This window comes from Leptopilina boulardi, unplaced genomic scaffold, assembly GCF_019393585.1.
Source record: "Leptopilina boulardi isolate dan_hultmark-lab unplaced genomic scaffold, ZJU_Lbou_2.1 LbouV2_122, whole genome shotgun sequence".
Taxonomy (NCBI): domain Eukaryota; kingdom Metazoa; phylum Arthropoda; class Insecta; order Hymenoptera; family Figitidae; genus Leptopilina; species Leptopilina boulardi.
In genome coordinates, this window is record NW_026137666.1 from 2,997,387 (window position 1) to 3,019,023 (window position 21,637).

A 21,637-nucleotide genomic window follows, 5' to 3' on the forward strand; every position below is an offset into this window, starting at 1 on the left:
CAGAAACTCCCAATTCGGAAACGGACAACATTTGTTTTCTGTGTATACGTCTGATGGTAGACCAATAACGTGAAACCACGATTGCAATGATATTAAAAGACGATGTGGATGATGGTTGTTTACAATTTTACACAACTGTTCAATTTTCGACGTCAAGATAGATTTCACTTCTAATTGTGAATTTTCTTCAAAATTTTGGATTTTAGTATCACTTGTTAGTTCTATCGCTAAATTTTTTTTTGAAGGAAGATATGTTTTACTGTGCTATATTGTTAATTTTATTAGATATAGTTTTTGATGGTTTGTATTATTAACCTTTTTAAGATTATACAATAATTAACGAAAAATATATGTTATAATGTTTATCAGTATAAGGCAATGCATTATTTTTTAAAAGACCTAAATAAATTAGATATATTCAGGAATAAAAAATTGCAATTTGTTTTATTATTTTATTATAGTTTGAAATAGTGACGTTTAAAATTTTAGCACACAAATTCAGTAATTAAATTAAAATGTAGTCATTAATTGATAAACTGGCTACTGTATACAGAGGTGTACATTTTTTAATATTTTTTATAATTATGGTGTTATAAGTCACTATTTTTCTGATATATTTTTTTATCTTAGCTGTTGGTGGAGTAAGTCAGTCGGAAGTTGATAAGCATTCAGATCTCGGTAAAGAATTTCTTGCTCAAGGAAAACTACAAGAGGCTCTTACATATTACCATGCAGCCGTAGGTATGTTCGTTTGCATATAGCATTTCTATTAATATTTATTGTTAAAAGTAGTAAAAAAATTTAAGCTTTATTTTCATTTTTATGTTATACACTCGATAAATTGAATTTCAAGGGGATTCAAAAAAAGTTCAAGTTTTATTTATCGACAGTTTTAATTTTCGAGAGAAAGGCAAGAAAAATTCAAATGAACAAGTTCTACACCTAAAGAAAATATATATATATTAAATTTTAATAAGTACAGTAAAAATTTTAGTAAATAATTTTCAATTTTCGTATGTTAACACTTTTTCCCGAAATTGAAAAATATTTACTATACTTATTAAAACTTAATATATATTTTCTTACAGTGTAAATAAAAAAGTCAGTCCAAATAGCACTTAATATTCGTGCAATGTTGCCAATGTTGCAGTGTAATATTACTGCAATATTGCAGCAATGTTTAAATGTCTTGTTTGCTGAAATATTTCGTGACAATGTTGCTGCAATATTTCTTGGTAATATTTAAGGAACATTGCGTAATTTTTCAGTAATATTTCTGCAATGTTAAAATAATTTTTTAGGCCTTTGAATCGAAGTTATAAAAATAAATTTAAAATTATAATCCAATGCATAATATTTTGAAATACCTACATTTAAAGCAATGTGAAAAATAAAAAGTTGTTTTATTCAGGAAATGCATTAAAATTTTTTAATATATAAAAAAAAAAAAACTTTTTTAATTTCTAACTTCATATTCAACAAATTTACTTTTCTGGAACCTAATATTGCGAAGACAATTTTGAAAACAAATTGAAGGGACCGGGGATAGAACCCGGACACCGCGCGCCGAAGATACACTACCGTCCGAAATTGTGCGAACGCTTACACCGCGAGTCATTGAAAAACATACTCGCGAGAAAATAAAGATAACTCTGAGAGAAATTAACGTAAAGACTTTTCCCTTATAGCGTTGGAAAGCTTATAAAATTTCGAAAAAAAATGATACCTATTTGAATGAGATTGCTTAAATAGGTTTAAATATATCATGTTATAAAGTTGAAAAAATAATTGTAATTTTTTGCTTATTTCCTACCTTGACTTTAACCTCTTGCATGGTCCAGGAAAATCGACGAAAAAAATTGTCCTTTAACATAATTATTCCTTGAAATCTAAGCTTTCCATTGACTCCAAGAACAATAAAAAATGTTGACGGGTTTGCCAGTAATTGAAAAAAAGGACGAGCGTGCACGAAAAAAAATTCGACCGTCAATCGCTCGATTTTCCCGTCTCGCTGCCTCTTTCGTTCGTGCGCCAGGGCCGAAACAGAGAATTTTGATTAGGCGCTTTCCGGGCACCATTAATTTCATTATTTTTGCCTTTTTGTGAACATAAATTATTTGTATAACGCGAAAGATATCATAATTGTGTTATAAGATAATTATACAGTTATTAAAATTAAATAAATGTAATAAAACTTATATATTTCATTATTAAAAAATTCAATTTGACCAACGAGGTTTTTGATTCTTAATAATAAATTGTTTAATGATTATAACTATATATTAATTCTTACAAAACTTTAATTGTATAATTATTTTATTATGAGTGATTAAAAAATTAATATCTTTATGTATGTGAAATATTTTAAAAATGAAATATATAAGTTTTATTACATTTATTTAATTTTAATAACTGTATGATTAACTTATAACACAATTATGATATCTTTCGCGTTATACAAATAATTTATGTTCACAAAAAGGCAAAAATAATGAAATTAATGGTGCCCGGAAAGCGCCTAATCAAAATTCTCTGTTTCGGCCCTGGCGCACGAACGAAAGAGGCAGCGAGACGGGAAAATCGAGCGATTGACGGTCGAATTTTTTTTCGTGCACGCTCGTCCTTTTTTTCAATTACTGGCAAACCCGTCAACATTTTTTATTGTTCTTGGAATCAATGGAAAGCTTAGATTTCAAGGAATAATTATGTTAAAGGACAATTTTTTTCGTCGATTTTCCTGGACCATGCAAGAGGTTAAAGTCAAGGTAGGAAATAAGCAAAAAATTACAATTATTTTTTCAACTTTATAACATGATATATTTAAACCTATTTAAGCAATCTCATTCAAATAGGTATCATTTTTTTCGAAATTTTATAAGCTTTCCAACGCTATAAGGGAAAAGTCTTTACGTTAATTTCTCTCAGAGTTATCTTTATTTTCACGCGAGTATGTTTTTCAATGACTCGCGGTGTAAGCGTTCGCACAATTTCGGACGGTAGTGTACAGGGTAAGTGTATCAATTACTGCTGGTGCTTCAATTACTGCGATTTCTATAAAATTAGTAAAATTTACAGTCAATTAGTCAACCTAACCTCTAGTAATTGGTGCATACGATGCGCAGTGATTCATGCAAACTTGCAGTAATACCTGCATATGCCATTTTTAAAAAAGTTAATATTTTTAATAATATATTTGTTTTTTTAAAAGTTTAAAGTATCGTTTCTATTTCAATAGACATTAAAGTGATTTAACAAAAAGATATAATTCATTATTTCATTTACACTTCTATTATTTTATCATTAAAGTCGGTTTTAGATTGTACATCACAGTAGTTGGGACATTTACCCTAAACGAAGCAACCTAACCAACTAACTTAAACAACGAACTGCAAATGATAATTTAAATTTGATTTTACATTTTATGTAACATATTTATTATATTTTGCTTGTTTATAATATAGTTATCGTTTTATTTTAATTTCACTTTTATAAATATTTATACTCGTTATATATTTTTATATATTTGTTGAAATGACGAGCGATTATTTAAAGTAATATATTAACCTCTTCAGTGTGTGAGAAAAATATATTATGGTCCTAAAATGTTTAAGTAATTGTGGTTGACGAATTTTACAATTGTTATATTAACAATAATTAATAAATATTTAATTAATTATTGCAATAATGGGTTTTAAATAATAAATTGTCATTATATTTGTTTTACACGATTGTATTGAATAAAATATTAAATACAGATTACACAGGCCAACAAAATTTGATTCAATTTACTTTCCAAGAATCAAACAATACTTTTCCGAGGGCTTTCGACGTGCTGATTCCGAATCCGGCCTCAGAATTCACTCTGCACGTCAGGTTCTCGAGATATTCTAACCTTAATGTGCAAAAAACCAGTTTTTTAACTGCATTTGAGGTCATGCAACATCAAGAGATAATTTTTTTCCCAAAAGATCAATATGGCATCTGAAAGTGCTATTCTTCCCCTTTAAAACCCATTTTGAAAATTTAAAAAACTTCATTTGTCTCTGAGTAATCGTTCATTCAATTTTCTGAGTATGGCGCCCTACTGAAAATCCCTGTACAAGATCTTGTACAATTTCCTGTACAGGATGAGCAACTGAACTTGTACAAGTTCTGACCAGTTCCTGTACAGGAAAATGCATACGAATTTGGAACAAGTTCATGTGTGAGATCTTGTACAAGATCTGGTGCAAGATCTTGTACAAGAAAGATGCTTGCACAAGAAAATGTTCATGTACAATTTCATGTATAAGTACTTGTACATGAACACGTCCATGTTCTTGCACATGTTAATTCATGTTTTTCTTTACTAAAAATTAAAAACTTCAAAGGCTGCGCAATAGTTTACTTTAACCTTTACAGCTGCGCAATAGTTTTTAGCATGCATGAGTTACGAATCTTAGTGGTTAAAAATTATCAAAATCTCAAATTTTATTAAAAAAAAAAATTTTACAACTATTTCATGTGCAAGAACATGAACGTGTTCATGTACAAGTACTTATACATGAAATTGTACAAGATCATGTACATTATCTTGTACAAGTATCTTTCTTGTACAAGATCTTGCACCAGATCTTGTACAAGATCTCACACATGAACTTGTTCCAAATTCGTATGCATTTTCCTGTACAGGAACTGGTCAGAACTTGTACAAGTTCAGTTGCTGATCCTGTACAGGAAATTGTACAAGATCTTGTACAGGGATTTTCAGTAGGGCGAATTCTTCGATATTTAAAAAAATCGTTCGCCATATTGAATCCATTATGAATTTTGAAAATCTGTCATCGAATTTCTGTTCAGCGACCCCAAAAACCCTCGAGTAACAAATTACGAGCAAATACAATCGATTTTCAAAAAATCATCATATTAGATCCGCAATTTTGAATTTTGAAATTCTGACATCGAATTCGTGTTCAGTTATACCGAAAATGTGCAGAACTATTTGAAAGTTAGATGTTTGTAGTAATATTCTTATGTATTATCGAAGTTTTATATGTTCCTATTCAGTTTTTAAATATCGAAGAATTCGACATTCTCAGAAAATTGAATGAACGATTACTCAGAGACAAATGAAGTTTTTTAAATTTTCAAATTGGGTTTTAAAGGGGAAGAATAGCACTTTCAGATGCCATATTTATCTTTTGGAAAAAAATTATCTCTTGATGTTGCATGCCCTCAAATGCAGTTAAAAAACTGATTTTTTGCACATTAAGGTTAGAATATCTCGAGAACCTGACGCACAGAATCAATTCTAAGGACGGATTCGGATTCAGCACGTCGAAAGCCTTCGGAAAAGTATTGTCTGATTCTTGGAAAGTAAATCTTGTTGGCCTGTGTTATAAGAAGATTTTAAGAACGATAAAAAATTATATTTTAATTATCGGAAAAAGATCAGAAGGTTATGTTTTGAGGTTAGTTTTGTATTAATTAGTTTTGAAGAATAAAGAAAATTTCTTACCATTTCAAAATTAAAAACATATATTATTAAAAGCATTTTTTTTCTTTTAAGGACAAATTTTTAATTGATTTTTCAATTTAATTAAAGAAACAATTTTTTGGAAACACATTTTTCGAAAGAAATGTGTTTCTGTTGACAGAAAAATTAGTCAAATAGGTTGGGTTGTGTAGTGAAATGGATTGCTTAGTGGGTTGCCGGTAAAGTAAGTAAAGAAGGAATTTACAAGCATCACAGTTAGTCCCCTTTTTTGGTGATTTGTCCCCGTTTTTACCTTTTTGTGATTAAAAATAAAGAAATTTTTTTTTAAAATCCCACACAGCACAACATCTTGCTGTAAGCTTTCCATGAGTTTAAACCTAAGATTCGTTAGCTTACAGCGTAAACTTGTGGTGAGGTTAAGGTAAGCTGCAAATGTCCTCTCTACCGTAATCTGCAGTGTAAGATTGTAGTTAGCTTACAGTTAAGCTTACTATAACCTTACTGTAAGCTTCCTGTAAACTTACTGTAAGTTTCATGTAGTCTTAATGTAAGCATCAATGTAAGTTTACTGTAAGCCTCATGTAAACTTCCTTTAAGCTTACACTACTGTTAAATAACTACTGTTAATAAATATTATTTATTAATATTTAACTATTTTTTTCACACCAGATGATATATATTGTGATGTAGGATATACAATCCTAACGGGAATAATTGATTAAAATCTACTACACAACCGTAAAAGATATAATAAACTAATGCACATAAAAAATTGTTTAATTTATTTATTAACATTTATTAATAATAACGTAAATTTTAAATTTAGTTTTAATTAGAACTTATTAGAATAAATTAGAATAAATAAATAAATTTATTAGAATAAATTCAAAATAATATAAATTCCTTCTTTACCTACTTTACCTGCAACCCATTTCACTACACAACCCAACCTATTTGACTAATTTTTCTGTCAACAGAAACACATTTCTTTCGAAAAATGTGTTTCCAAAAAATTGTTTCTATAATTAAATTAAAAAATCAATTAAAAATTTGTCCTAAAAAGAAAAAAAATGCTTTTAATAATATATGCTTTTAATTTTAAAATGATAAGAAATTTTCTTTATTCTTCAAAATTAATTAATACAAAACTAACCTCAAAACATAACCTTCTGATCTTTTTCCAGATAATTAAAATATAATTTTTTATCCTTCTTGAAATCTTCTTATAATCTGTCCAATCAACGGACAATGTCTGTATAATTTTCAAATTACAATTTATCCCCTGAAGAGGAACTATAATGTTCAAAACTAGTTGGGATTTCTAATAAAAAAATATATAAATCCAAAAAACCGTACTTAGGCCTTTTCATTACAAAAATTATTAATAATTAATACGGTCAATTACAAAAATCAAATTCTTTTCTTTTGTAAAAAAATATGTATTATTTTACTAATAATTTGTAGTGAATAATTATTTATTCAAATTAAGAAGACAGTATTAAGGGGTGTTTCTCATGGAAAAGGCGAATAATCAACAGTTTCGTTTTTTTGCAATATTTTTTTTATTTTTTAAAATATCGGTCTAAATCTTTTTACATATTAAAATTAAAGTATTTTTAAAACAAAAAAATATGTTTACATTTAAATTATTGAATTAAATGTTATAGTATGCTGAAGTTGACTCCAAAAAAAAGCGTTTTGTATTAATTCTTATGCTTAAGGGGACTTAAGCAATTTCTTAGCTGTAGGGTGATGTCTTCTAAAAGGTGCCTTTTTTGGTACAGGTGATTGCGGACAACCTGTAATAAACCATTTCAAATTTTAAACGCGAATTTCTTCATAAGGGTTTATTCTAGACAACAAACCTAAAAAACAATTTTTTATGAAAATTTTTCTTAAAAATTCGAAAAAACACCATGTTTTTGGGGCAACTGACCCCCTTATAAAAAACAGGGGGTAGAAAAATGAAGTTTCAAAGATTTATTCCCTAGTTTTTTAACTAAGGAATCGAATGGTTTTTAGTTTTTTAAAATCGGTTCAGTAGATTTCGAGAAAAGCCGTGTACCAGTTTGACAAATGTGTTTTCGAGAAAAACGCGTTTAAAGTTTTCATAACATAATACATTGAGCCAGGACTATCAAACAATTTTGATTACAACTTTTGTTTATTACATATTTTTTAAAAAACGTTTTGGGACAGTAATTTTATAATACTAAGGAACATTTTCAAGCAAAAAAATAGTATATTTCGATACAAGGGGCCAAACGAGCGTTTTGCTCATTACACGAGTAATGGGCATACGCTCGTGAGGCAACGAGTATCGAACCATATTTTTCTTTATAAGTGCAGGCATAACCTCGTTTAACAGCTACTTGCAGCTATTCAAAATGGCCGACTCCCTCATTGTGCGCGCGGACGATGAGCAAAATGTTTTGGCCACCGCTTAACGGTGAGCAAAATACTTTGCTCATCGTCCGTGCGTACAGTGAGGGATTCGACTATTTTGGATAGCTGAAAGTGGTTGCCAAACGAGGTTTTTGCATGCACGTATAAAGAAAAAATTATTTTTTTGGAATTGTAAACCAGAAAGTCCCCTTAAGTTTTAAGTCTGATTAAGCAAAAGACTTAAGACTAAATTTGTTTAAAAATGATTGTAAATATTGAAAATGACCCATTAGAAGCCACGAAACCCCATGATGTAGGCGCTTTGCGCCTGCTTCTCGTACTGATTTTTTCATTTAATTTCACGGGTTTTTTAAAGTATATAACTAACTTTAAATCTTTTTTTCTTTTTTTAAGATTGAAAGATTCAGTGGAAACCCTATAAAATTTGAACATTAACGTTTTAATAATAAATATTTATAGTGTGTTTGATATAATAATTTAGAGAAGTTTAATGAGTGTTGAATTAAAGATGTGATACAATTTTTTAAAGTACAATCAAATTTTTAAAAGTTCAAATTACCAAAAGATCGAATTTCTAAAATTTCAAATTTTTATTTGATGGAATTTACCAATTGTTTGATCTTTTGATACTTGAAATTTTCAAATGTTCATATTACCAAAAGATGGAATTTCTCCAATTTCAAATTTTTATTTGATCGAATTTCCAGATTGTTTGATCTTTTGGTAATTCAAATTTTTAAATGTTAAAAATACCAAAAAATGGAATTTCTAAAAGAACAAATTAAAAAAAATTAAATTTTTAAAATTAGAATTATTGTAAAATTGAAATTTCTTAAAGATTAAATTAACAAAAGATCGTATTTCAGATATTCGATCTTTTCCTAATTTGAATATTTAAAAATTAAATTAAATACAAGAAATGTTTCTTATTAAACGTTTTATTTATGTAGATAAAGACAAAAATAACTTAATAAAAATGTGAACAGAATTTTAATAAATTATAAGCAGTTCTAAATTATAGGTCGGTAATCCTGGAAGTACCACTTCCACAAAAAGAGTTTTTACATATGCCCACATTTAGGGCTCAATCAGGGCTAATTTAGTACCACATGTAAAAATTTAGGGCCCTTTACCTATTTAAAATAACCTTTGGTACTGCTAGCTTGACGTCAAGCTGGAAGTACCACACTACAGAACCTAAATATTTTTGAAAATTTCTTCCATAGGAATTTAGGGCTCTCAACTGGGACTATTTAAAATTTTCAAAAATCAACCCCTAAGTACAAAAAAACATCCCCAATTATTTAAACTCGATTTAATCAAACAATAATCATATATAGGAATTAAGAGCTAAATTAGGGTTCTTCAATATGTTTTTTTATAAAAAACATTCATTCATATTCTTCAATATGAACTATTTCGGATGAACGGATTTTTAATTAATAATAAATAATAATAATTATTTAAATAATTAATAACATTTAAAAGAGTGATGATAAAGAGTTAATTTTTTTTATTTTGAAGATCGTCTAATTGTGTGTCAAATAAAACCATTGCAAATAGCATTTTTAACAATATAAATTATTAACAGATGATTATTGAAAATCGCTTTTTAAGCACTCCACGGCACAACTTGGCGTAGGTTTCCTACCAGCTCGGCACGGTATTTTTCGGTCTTTCTCTAAATAACATTTTAGAATTAATTTTCGATTCTTAATAATACTTAATATTCTTTTCATGACACGGAATCAGATGATCTTCCAAACAAAAAAAAATTAACTGTTTATCGTCCCTCTTTCAAATGTTATTAATTATTTAAATAATTATTATTTATTATTAATTTAATATCCGTTCATCCGAAATAGTTCATATAGGGCTCATTGGATGCGGATTTTGATAAGCATTAAAGTGGCGTTTTTAAAATTATTCTAATTTTATTTGTTTGTAAAATATTTCATTTTTTATTAATTTTTGTTAATTAATTAATTATTATCTCAAAAACAAAAAATAGGGCATCTCGCCAAATTTGGCACATGTCTTTGGCTCATATTAAGGAATGTTCATGAATTTTTTCAGCTTAAACGGAGCCCGATAACAAGTTTAAAAATTAAAAACAAATTTAATTTTTTAAATAAATAAATTTAAAAAATTTAATTTTTTAAAATTAATTTTTTTTCTTAAACTTTAATATTTTCTGAGCAAAAACGTATAAGAAACTTTTTGCTATGACTAAAAGTGAAAAAGTTATGAATAATTAAAAAAAAGTTGCACTAATTGTTTAATGCAAATATCTCGAAAAATAATAAATATTTTTTTTCAAAATTGTTTTTACTCAATTAGACCCATAACCTCTACCCAAAAATGTAGTATAGAAGAAATCGGAGGATAGACCCCTCAATCTCACGTGGAATTGCTCAACTACATTGGGTGATCAAAAATGATGCAGCAACTTTAAAAACTGCCGCGGAGTAGTTCAAAATTATTTTTTTTAAAAAACAAGTACTTAGAAATTTAGGGCTTATTCAGGGCTTATAAGTGGAACTACATTATGTGTTCAGAAATGATACACCAACTTCAAAAACTACCACGGAGTAGTTTAACCCATTAACGCCCAAAAACTGAAAATTCTTTGTACACATTCAGGTTACGTTATTTTAAATAAATCGGTCAACATTTTCTACGAGAGGTACATTTCCTATAGGTCTTGAGTGTGCTCTTTCCGATTCCGGTATCAAAAATTAATTTCGTCTAAGCCGAAATTAAATATGGCGGTTTAAATATCAAAAAACACAAAAAAAGTTTCATTTTTTCAGTTTGACATTTTTTTTCAATCGGAAAAAATGTAAGAATAAAATTAAATTGTCAACCATAGGTGCATAAAAGTTGTGTACTTTCGAGAAACGTAAAGTAGAATAAAAAATTTCAAGATGGCGGACCAAATATGGCGTCAAAATCATTGTAAAATGTGAAAATTTTGTGCAATATTGGTCAAATTGACAAAATGTAACTGGATTTGCCTGAATTTTGTTACTCGGGGGTTTTTGGGGTCGCTGATTAAGAATCTGAAGTCGGTTTTCAAAAATGCAAAATGGCCGATCCAATATGGCGGATGAAATTTTAAAAATGCATTCATTTGGTCTGAATTTTCATACTCGGGGGTTTTCCGGGTTGCTGATTACGAATTTGAACTTCATTTTTAAAAATTAAAAATGGCGGATCCAATATGGCGGATGAAAATTTTAAAAATGCATTCAATTGGTCTGAATTTTCATACTCGAAGGTTTTCGGGGGGTTGCTGATTACGAATTTGAACTTCATTTTTAAAAATTCTAAATGGCGGATCCAATATGGCGGATAAAAATTTTAAAAATGTATTTATTTGGTCTAAATTTTTATACTCGGGGGTTTTCCGGGTTGCTGTTTACGAATTCGAACTTCATTTTTAAAAATTAAAAATGGCGGATCCAATATGGCGGATTTTGAAAAAAATCCATCGTATTTACATGAAATCAGTTTCTCGGGGGTTTTTGGGGTTGCTGATTAAGAATCTGAAGTCGGGTTTGTAAAATACAAAATGGCGGATCCATAACCACTATCTCCATAAAATCCAATGTTTACGCATGCGCACAGAAAAAGTTGATGAATTCGTTGAAAAAGTTTAAAAATTTACTAACTTCGTGCCCATCAAGAAGATAATATCTAGTTCATGAAAGTTTTACTAACTATTTCTTTCTGTGTGTATGTCACTAGAAATATTCAGAAATGTGAATAAATAAATTTTTAATTCAGTATTAATAATTAACTCTAAAATAAACAAATTATATTTAAAAAAATAAAAAAAAATAACATTCTTAATTTTGTCTACCTCCACGTGGTAAGAATTGGTAAACGCCTAAATGGGCTGCTAAAAAAAAACTGAAAACCCCTTCAGGCTATTTGAACGGATTTTTACATTTTTCATTTGTCATATTGGATCCGCCATATTGTATTTTTGAAAACCGACTTCAGATTATTAATCAGCGACCCCAAAAACCCCCGAGTAACTGATTTCATGTAAATACGATGAATTGTTTTTTTTAGTCCGCCATATTTGATCCGCCATTTAGAATTTTTAAAAATGAAGTTCAAATTCGAAATCAGCAATCCCGAAAACCTTCGAGTATGAAAATTCAGACCAAATGAATGCATTTTTAAAATTTTCATCCGCCATATTGGATCCGCCATTTTTAATTTTTAAAAATGAAGTTCAAATTCGTAATCAGCAACCCGGAAAACCCCCGAGTATGAAAATTCAAACCAAATGAATGCATTTTAAAAATTTTTCATCCGCCATATTGGATCCGCCATTTTGAATTTTTAAAAAAGAAGTTCAAATTCGTAATCTGCAACCCCGAAAACCTCCGAGTATGAAAATTCAGACCAATTGAATGCATTTTTAAAATTTCATCCGCCATATTGGATCGGCCATTTTGCATTTTTGAAAACCGACTTCAGATTCTTAATCAGCGACCCCAAAAACCCCCGAGTAACAAAATTCAGGCAAATCCAGTTACATTTTGTCAATTTGACCAATATTGCACAAAATTTTCACATTTTACAATGATTTTGACGCCATATTTGGTCCGCCATCTTGAAATTTTTTATTCTACTTTACGTTTCTCGAAAGTACACAACTTTTATGCACCTATGGTTGACAATTTAATTTTATTCTTACATTTTTTCCGATTGAAAAAAAATGTCAAACTGAAAAAAATGAAACTTTTTTTGTGTTTTTTGATATTTAAACCGCCATATTTAATTTCGGCTTAGACGAAATTAATTTTTGATACCGGAATCGGAAAGAGCACACTCAAGACCTATAGGAAATGTACCTCTCGTAGAAAATGTTGACCGATTTATTTAAAATAACGTAACCTGAATGTGTACAAAGAATTTTCAGTTTTTGGGCGTTAATGGGTTAAACTTAATTTTTTTAAGGGATAGTTTTAAAACTAGTGGATCATTTTTGATCAATTTTATTCAGTGCTATTTAAGAGCCCTAAAATAGCCCTAAATTTCTAAGTACTTGTTTTTTGAAAAAAATGAGTTTATAATCTACTCAGGGATAGTTTTGGAATTAGTGGATCATTTTTGAACATTTAATTTTTCTAAGTACTTGTTCACCGAAAAAAAATTCTTTTGTTTCAAGAGGATTCCTCTTATTTCAATGCATATTTTCTTCTAGTATATGCTGCAAAAGGATGTCCTCTAGGTTTAAGAGGATTGGCCTCTATGTCAAATTATTCCTCTTAATTTAAGAGGATACTCTTATTTTAAGAGGAAAATATCTTCTTAAAAAAGAAGTCTGAAATAATAAAAATGCAATCATCTAGTTTGTATGTCATAGATATAATCTATAAAATTAAAAGGAATAAAATCTATTATTACATGATTTACATCTATTTGAGTATAAATAAATTGAAATTGATTTTAATTTTTTTGAATAAATCAACTAAATCTATTTTTAATAATATTTTTATGCGCAAAACATATAATTCTTTAAATTTGAAAGTTTATTTTAAATAAATTTTAAATAAAATTAAAATAAATAAAAATCGTAATAAAATAAAATTTTAAATAGCATAACCTCAAAATTATTTAAATTTTCTTAAAAATTACTTTTAAAAATTTCTTATACCTTCAAAAATAGGCACGTATTGTGTAAGTTGCAACTCTATCAAGATATTTGAAAGATTATTATCCATTTTGATTTATCCCTCTTTTTTCACACAGAAACTAAAACTTTTTCACGCAAGATATGCGATTTATGACACGACGTAAATGATATGACGCAATCATCTTTGCGCATGAGCGATTTTCTATGGGAAATCCTCTAAGAATTTAGAGGAATATTCTTAAACATAGAAGATTATTCTAAATTCTAAGAGTATTATTTTTATTTTAAAAAGAATGTTCTGGATATAAGAGGAATGCTCTAGAATAGTCCTTTTGTTTCGATCCTTTTGAAATTGGAGGAAAATTTTGGAATTAATGGATCATTTTTGAACATTTAATTTAGTGCTATTTAAGAGCCCTAAATTAGCCCTAAGTTCCTAAGTATTTGTTTCTTTAAAAAATTATGTTTGAACTACTCCGCGGTAGTTTTTGAAAGTTGGTGCATCATTTTTGAACACCCAATGTAGTTCCATTTAAGAGCCCTAAATTCCTAAATATTTGTTTTTTTAAAATTAAGTTTGAACTACTCCACGGTAGTTTTGGAAGTTGGTGTATCATTTTTGAATAACCAATTTAATTATATTTTAGAGCCCTAAATTAACCTTAAATGCATATGTGTTGGTTTTTGAAAACATTGAGTTCTAACTAGTTGAGGGTAGTTTTTGTGGTTGAGTATCTATCAGTTACTTGGCTGGGGTGGTTGGGATGCACTTTTAAAAAGTGAATTTAGTGCTATTGAAGAACCCTAATTTAGCTCTTAATTCCTATATGATTATTGTTTGATTAAATCGAGTTTAAATAATTGGGAATGTTTTTTGTACGTAGGGGTGGTTTTTGAAAATTTTAAATAGTCCCAGTTGAGAGCCCTAAATTCCTATGGAAGAAATTTTGAAAAATATTTAGGTTCTGTAGTGTGGTACTTCCAGCTTGACGTCAAGCTAGCAGTACCAAAGGTTATTTTAAATAGGTAAAGGGCCCTAAATTTTTACATGTGGTACTAAATTAGCCCTGATTGAGCCCTAAATGTGGGCATATATACAAACTTTTTTTGTGGAAGTGGTACTTCCAGGACCTACTCTTTTTCCCGAAAGAGCCTGGGCAAGCCCCATGCAAAAAATGCCCCTTTTTCGTACCTCGAATTTTGAAACTTTCTTTATGTCTAATGGTAACATAATATGATGACGCAATAATCCCTGCAAAATTTCAAAATGAGCAAATGCCCCCTTTCGGAAATACAGGGAGTCAAAGGGGGCCATGTCAAAAAAAACGTGCAATATTATCGAATAATAATGTTAAAAAAATCAGACGAAATGGTTTCCGCAAGATTTTCGTCTGCTGGTAAAGATTTTGTCTGTAGGGTAAATGTGGGTGTTACCGCGATTTTGATGAATACCAGAGTTTGATAAAAAAAATAAAAACACATTTTACAAGATATTTGTGTAATTTTTTTTTAAATTGATCATTGAGTATACTTTGTGTTAATAAAAAATTAATAATGTCATTAATGGTATATTTTATTAAATAAAATGCATTTTAAAAGTTAATGCAAGTGCATACATTACCGCGATGCCAAAACCTTTATGACCCAAATGCCGTGTGCCAAATGCCGCGATGATTTTTGTAGAAATATCTTTTTTCGATCTAGAATTTACTGCTTTCTTTGGCCTTCTTTTGGTATTTCCCATATTTTTGTTGCTTATATTTAAATTATATTAAAAACTTTTTAAAGTTTTGTTATGATGACAGTGAGTAATCAATGTTATGTGTCGACAATTTATAGGTTAGGTGTACATGCATGTTTGCATGAGAAAGGAATAGCGGCATTTGACGTGCCTTTTAAAAACGTGTGCATATTACCGCATTACAAATCTAAAAAGGAAAAAAAAGTCGGATCTTTATTAGCTAAGGTGTTTTAATAAAAAAACTTTACTTTATCGAATAAAAAAAGAATAACAAAATTTGGAGCATAAATATCAATATAAAAGACGTTTTTTGGACAACCTTTTGGTCACAATGCGATGTAGTCCAGGCCCGCTGTAAGAAAAAGACCATTTTTGTGCCAATTAATTCGCCTGTTTAAACAATAAATCATTTGTTAGTAAATATGATTTATAATAACACTATGACATTTTCACCACTTTTCCCCATGAGATTTAATTGTCATAAATCTTTAAAATTGCAAAAAACCAACTTTTTGAGATTTTTTTGAGGATTGTTGCTTCCAGTGAATTTTTATGAAAAAAAGCTTCAAATAAAAGTTGTAGAGCTTGGAAAGACGGATAAAATGACTGGTCGAACGATATTTTTCAGTCATTTGTTTACGAATTATCGAATTAAAACCATTTAAAAAATCGTTTTTTAATGTTTAAATAATTCGTTTAATTTTTAATGAATCGGTCTTAAACTCGGTAAAAATGTTACATTCAGGACCCTTAATAAGTGTACAAAATTTGAGCCCGATTGGATTGATAGTTTTTGAACAATCCAATTGTTAATTAATAAACTATTTTTTTTATTTCTGATGTAAGATTCCGGGACCCTAAAAAAAATTAATTTTAAGGTGTCATTTTACTCTTAAGGACCTATATTATCGATAACGAGTGCCGCAGAATTAAAAAAAAAATTTAATGCCCGAAAATGACGGTTAAAAAACGATAGATTTTTTCACTATAAACAATTGACTCTATCTTAGCGAATTTTTTATTTGAGACATTGGCATAAATGCTATTCGATTCCTGTTATTTTTCTGAAAATTTAAAAAAAAATCATCAATCTAGCTCAAAGGGGAGGGGAGATAGCTTTTTTTCAAATAAGTGCAGATAATTTGTTTATTAATATTTTTAAACTTTTTTTATGGCAATCGAAAGATAATTACTGACTTTTACGGAAAATACTGACCAAGTTCGCGCCATGTATTATAAATTTACGATTGGTAGAGAGTTTTCCCAATGACATTTTTTTCCCACTGGACGTTTTTCCCAATAACCATTTTCCCAATAATAAGTCGTTTTTCACAATGGTTTTTTTTCCAAAAAAAGTGCGTGTTGATAAAGGAAAGAATAAGGGTGAAATAAATAATTTATTATTACTACATTCAAAATATTATAAAATTTATGCCAAAAACAGTTGTTCGTAATTTATTTAATACTGACGATTTTAAATTTCGACAAGAATTTAGAATTTAATATGATGGCGATTCTACAGGTCCCTTAATAAGACTTAAATTTTCTGAGTCGCCCGATGTTGTTGCTCGAGCACAACATTCACCTTTTCGTTTACAATTCCAATAAGTTCGATTTAGTTTATTATTTGACGAATGTTTGTAATATAAAAATCCGTTGATGTTTAATATGAAACTTTTATTAGTCTGAATTAATTCCAAATTTGATTCAGCCATTTTTTTACTTAAAATTTACAGGGAATTTTTTTACTTGAAATTTTGAAATACCAAATGTCAAATGAATTTAAATGGTTATGAATAACAAATGATTTATTTGCTATATTACATTGAAGTTAGTTACGTACATCAATATAAATTGTTTTTTCACTCCAAACAAAATATAATTGGGAAAACTGCCCATTGGGAAAAAAAAAATTTTGGAAAATATGACCATTGGGAAAAATATTTATTGGGAAAAAAATCCATTGGGAAAAAAACTTATTGGGAAATACGGATTGGGAAAACTGTCCCCCTACCAAATTTACGCCTGCATATGAGTCTCAACAAATAACCAGTATTACTTCTCTAGTATAGAGCGACTTTTTATCCCTGCAAGTCAGTCAGTTTAGACCAGTATAAATTATTTATTTATTTGTTATTATTATTATTATTATTATTGTAAGTTTTTTTTGTATCTTCCATCTACTTCAAATTAAATTAAATTTATTTTAAATATTTATTATATTTCAAATAATAGTAAGGATAACCACAATAGTAACGACATTAAATTTATCCTAAATAATAATCGAGCAAAGACAAATTTTTTTAACAAGAGCATTACGTTTTTGTTCTCATCATATTCAGTCAATTTCTAATCCATTTAGTTTTTTCTTTTATAAAATTTGTAGATATTTTAATTTATTAGATTTAAGATTTGAGATGAATCCTGCTATTGACTTATGCAGTTGGAGTTTTATCTTCTAATCGCTTTCTTGTAACTTCATTTAATTCATCAAGGGAGGAGCTAGTAGCACCAGGCTTAATCCATCTGAAAATTTGGAAAGTTAAACTGAGAATTCGACTGGTCACTAACTATGGGTTTTACAAAGGAACCACTGTATCCAGGAGGGACAAATCTGGGTTGATGCAATAATATATTATGAGTTAGTTTATCACTTGACCTTGAACGCGTGCAACCTCTAATATTTTCATTTTCTATTTAAGTGTTATCGAGATCTGAAAATTGAGACTGATCTTCCTCTTTTTCTTGAAAAGAATCATGTGAACTACTCGAATTAATCGATAAATCTATAGGATGAGAAGATTCAGTGTTGAAAGGGTAATTACAATATCTAATTGTTTGTTCCTTGCATATCCGATTCAGTTTCCGATAACTGTTCGTTATATTTAGCTTCCGGCTCCTGATAACCTATACCATGATCTAGGCGAATCTGCATTATTTTCTTTTCTTTAATATATTTCGGACACTCAACCGAGGCAGCAGAATGAGGGCCTTTACAAATAGTCGATCTAAATTTGTTATGACATTCCTTGGATTCATGAGATTCAAGACAAAATTCACAGCGAAAGTATCTTGCTCTACCTTGAGTTTCCACATGTCTATACCTCTGGCATTTAAAACAACGAACCAGGCGAGAAACAATCGGGACAACAGGGAATTCACTCTCTAAATCTGAATAAGTGAAATTTCACTTAAAATGTGTCAAAAGTCTTCCACGTAGAAAAATAAGTGTATATGCACTTAAAAATAAGTGAAACTTCACTTATTTTTGAGTGAAAACCACTTATTTAAAAGTGCATATACACTTATTTTTCTACGTGGAAGACTTTTGACACATTTTAAGTGAAATTTCACTTATTCAGATTTAGAGAGCAAACTAAGTAAGCTGAATTATCGATGGCAGTGTTAAACCTAGATAAGTCAATTCAATCTTATTGAGAATATATGATTGTTAAAGTTGATACTCTTCAAGACCTTCCTGGTTTCATTTTTGGATGCAAACCCTGTATTTATTCTCAGTAACTTTTGGAGAACCAAGCAACGCATTAGCGTATTTCAAACTCTTGCAAGTAATCTTGACACTATTGATGCCACTTCTGTTGGTTAGTTTCTTTCCTTTAACGACACTATGTACCAAATCGGCTACAGCTATGGGATTGAGTTTATCAATATTGAGGGATTGATTCAAGCTTTCCATCAGAACAATGAAAGACGACAGTGAATTCGGTGGAAAAAGTGGGGAGGATGGATTCTCCGGGATGTTCCATATAAGAAACTTATCACCAAAAACAATCTGTTCTCCTTCATTTTGCCTGGAATTTTGTATTTGACTTTCCATATTTTGAGTATTAAATTAAATAAATTAAATTAACTCCTTAAAACTAATTCCCTAGGCATAAAATTAACTCGTAAAGCATTAACTCCAAAAGGGTGGGACTTTTATAGCATCCCCTAGGGAATTGAAATTCAACTCCCTTTTTAACAGTGTAGATTCTAAAAATTCGATGATTCGTTTTCAATATTTCAACGATATTTTTAAGTTATTAAAGAAAGTTAACTAAAATTCTACGGAAAAAGTGTCCCGTCTCAAAGTGATAGACTAGTCTTTTAATGATTGACGAACTTATTTTTTCGAACTTGATTTTTTGATGTATCCTTATGTGTTTCGATCTCAGAAATACAAAAATCACATTTTTAAAAAATGTCGTTCGCTTGTGTGTGTATACGCTACATTTTCTTAAATATCTCGAATACTATTAGAACTAAAGAAATAATTTTTTTTAAATTGTCAGTCTCTCTGGCGGACAAATAATGAGAGTACTTTGAGCAATATTAATAAAGATTAACTATTATTTTATTGCATTTTAAAATTTTTGAAAAATTGTTTTTTGCCCATAACTTAAAAAAATGTATTGACACCAATAGATATTTATCTCTAGTTTTGTAGAGTTTTTTAAGACGCATCTTTTGACATATTAGCGAATATCCTACTGTTATTTTATTCAGAGTTATTAACATTTTGAAATTAAAAATTTTAAGAATAAATAAAACTACGTAGTCATAGTTGGAAACCCCCCCCCCTCCCCTTCATAGTTTACCGTAGAATTTCACTGAACCCCCCTTCCCTTAAACTAACTACGTGGTTTATGGACAGCCCCTATTCAAAACAATTGGAATATACAATTTGTTAAAGTATTTGTGTGCATTTTTTAATATTTTAAACATCTCATTCATAAGTTCCTTGATTTTTAAATTAAATATTCGACCAATATTTTTAATTTAGTATAATAAATTTTAATATCTGAACTTTGGTTTTGAGACCAAAAATTTGTTTAAAAATTAAAGATTATGTTTTTTTTTAAGAAAAAATTTGGTTCTTGAAAGGCTTACAGCGATATATTAAAAATATGCTACCTTTAATTTTTTTTCATTTTTTCACCAAATATTTGAACAATATTGACAAAAATTTTCAATTTTACAATGGATTTGACACTATATTATGTCTGCCATCTTGAAACTTTTAATTTTACTTTGTTTGTCGAAAGTATATAATTATTATGCATCTATGCTTGACAATAGAATTTTTTCCTAGTATAAAAAAATATAAAACCTAAAAAAATGAATTTTTATTGTATTTTTTGACATGTAAACCAGACGAAACTGATTTTTGACACCGGAATAGATAAAAACACTGAATTTATTTTCTACGCTAATAATAAATATTTGTCACTTTGGAATATATATGAATATGATTTTTTTTTACAGATAGTGATCCGAACAATTACTTAACATATTTTAAACGAGGAACTGTACACTTAGCATTAGGGAAAGCTAAATTTGCTTTACTTGATTTTGAAATACTTTTAGAACTTAAACCTGATTTTATCGTTGCGAGATTGCAGCATGGTAATATTTTATTGAAGCAAGCCTTATTTGATAAAGCAGAATTAGACTTTGCAAACGTGGTAAGTATTTTTATTTTATTAAGTTTTAAAATAATTTTAATTTTTAAGGCTTAGGGTAAGTTAGGGGTGATTAGAAAACATTTTGTTTTATGACTCTAAAATTTGTAATATTATATTTATTGATAAATATAATATGAAGGATGCGCTGTAAGAAAGCTGTATCCGCCAAAACAGCACTTACACTTTTGGAGCTAAAAATTAACTACCCAGGTGCGAGTTGGCGGTCGGCCCACCTTGGGCAGCCAGAGGACAGGACAACTAGTGAATTGATAACGTCAACCGACCTAGGGTCGACTTGGTTGCCCCAACTATGGGTACCCAAGTCGGGCCAACTGTGGCTGCCCTAGTTGGGCCAACCATGGGAGACGACGGTCGGCAGCCATAGTTGAGCCCACTATGGTAAAGATTGTCGGCCCAACTGTGGCTGCCAAAGGTTGGGCGATCAATAAAAAATAAAATATAAGAATTTGTTATACGAATAACATATATTAGTAATTATTCTAAATTCATCATACAAAAACACTAAACGCAATCTTATACACACATACATACATTTTAAAAATATTTATCGTTCGCAAGAATCGAACCCGCAACCTAACGCACCGAAATCTAACACGCTATCCATTACCCTACGCTTAAATGAGAGTCTAAGGAAAAATAAGTCTCATAAGTTGCATCTTTAAAGAAATTTAGCCGACCGTCGGCCCGACTTGAGCCGACCATTAAGAAGTGGGTTTCTTAATATTTTGGCTGCCACAGTTTTATTAATCACCATTTTGTTTAAAGTATATCCCAACTGTGATTGCTAAATCACAAGTCATGTCAACCGACTATCCCATAGTCGGCCAAACTAGGGCGACCAAGGTTGGTCCAACTGTGGCTGCCCAAGTCAT

The 21,637-nt window shown here is 29.4% G+C and overlaps 1 protein-coding gene across 1 annotated transcript in view; it reads left to right on the plus strand.

Annotated features, from left to right (window-relative positions):
- The window catches only part of LOC127287011 (dnaJ homolog subfamily C member 3), a 104,908-nt gene continuing 83,271 nt past the window's right edge, over nucleotides 1-21,637 (plus strand). Inside the window, exons 1-3 of the mRNA XM_051313709.1 lie at nucleotides 1-300; nucleotides 631-741; nucleotides 20,545-20,744. Coding sequence (XP_051169666.1) covers nucleotides 252-300; nucleotides 631-741; nucleotides 20,545-20,744 — 360 coding nt within the window. The 5' untranslated portion in view covers nucleotides 1-251. The remainder of the gene's footprint in view (nucleotides 301-630; nucleotides 742-20,544; nucleotides 20,745-21,637) is intronic.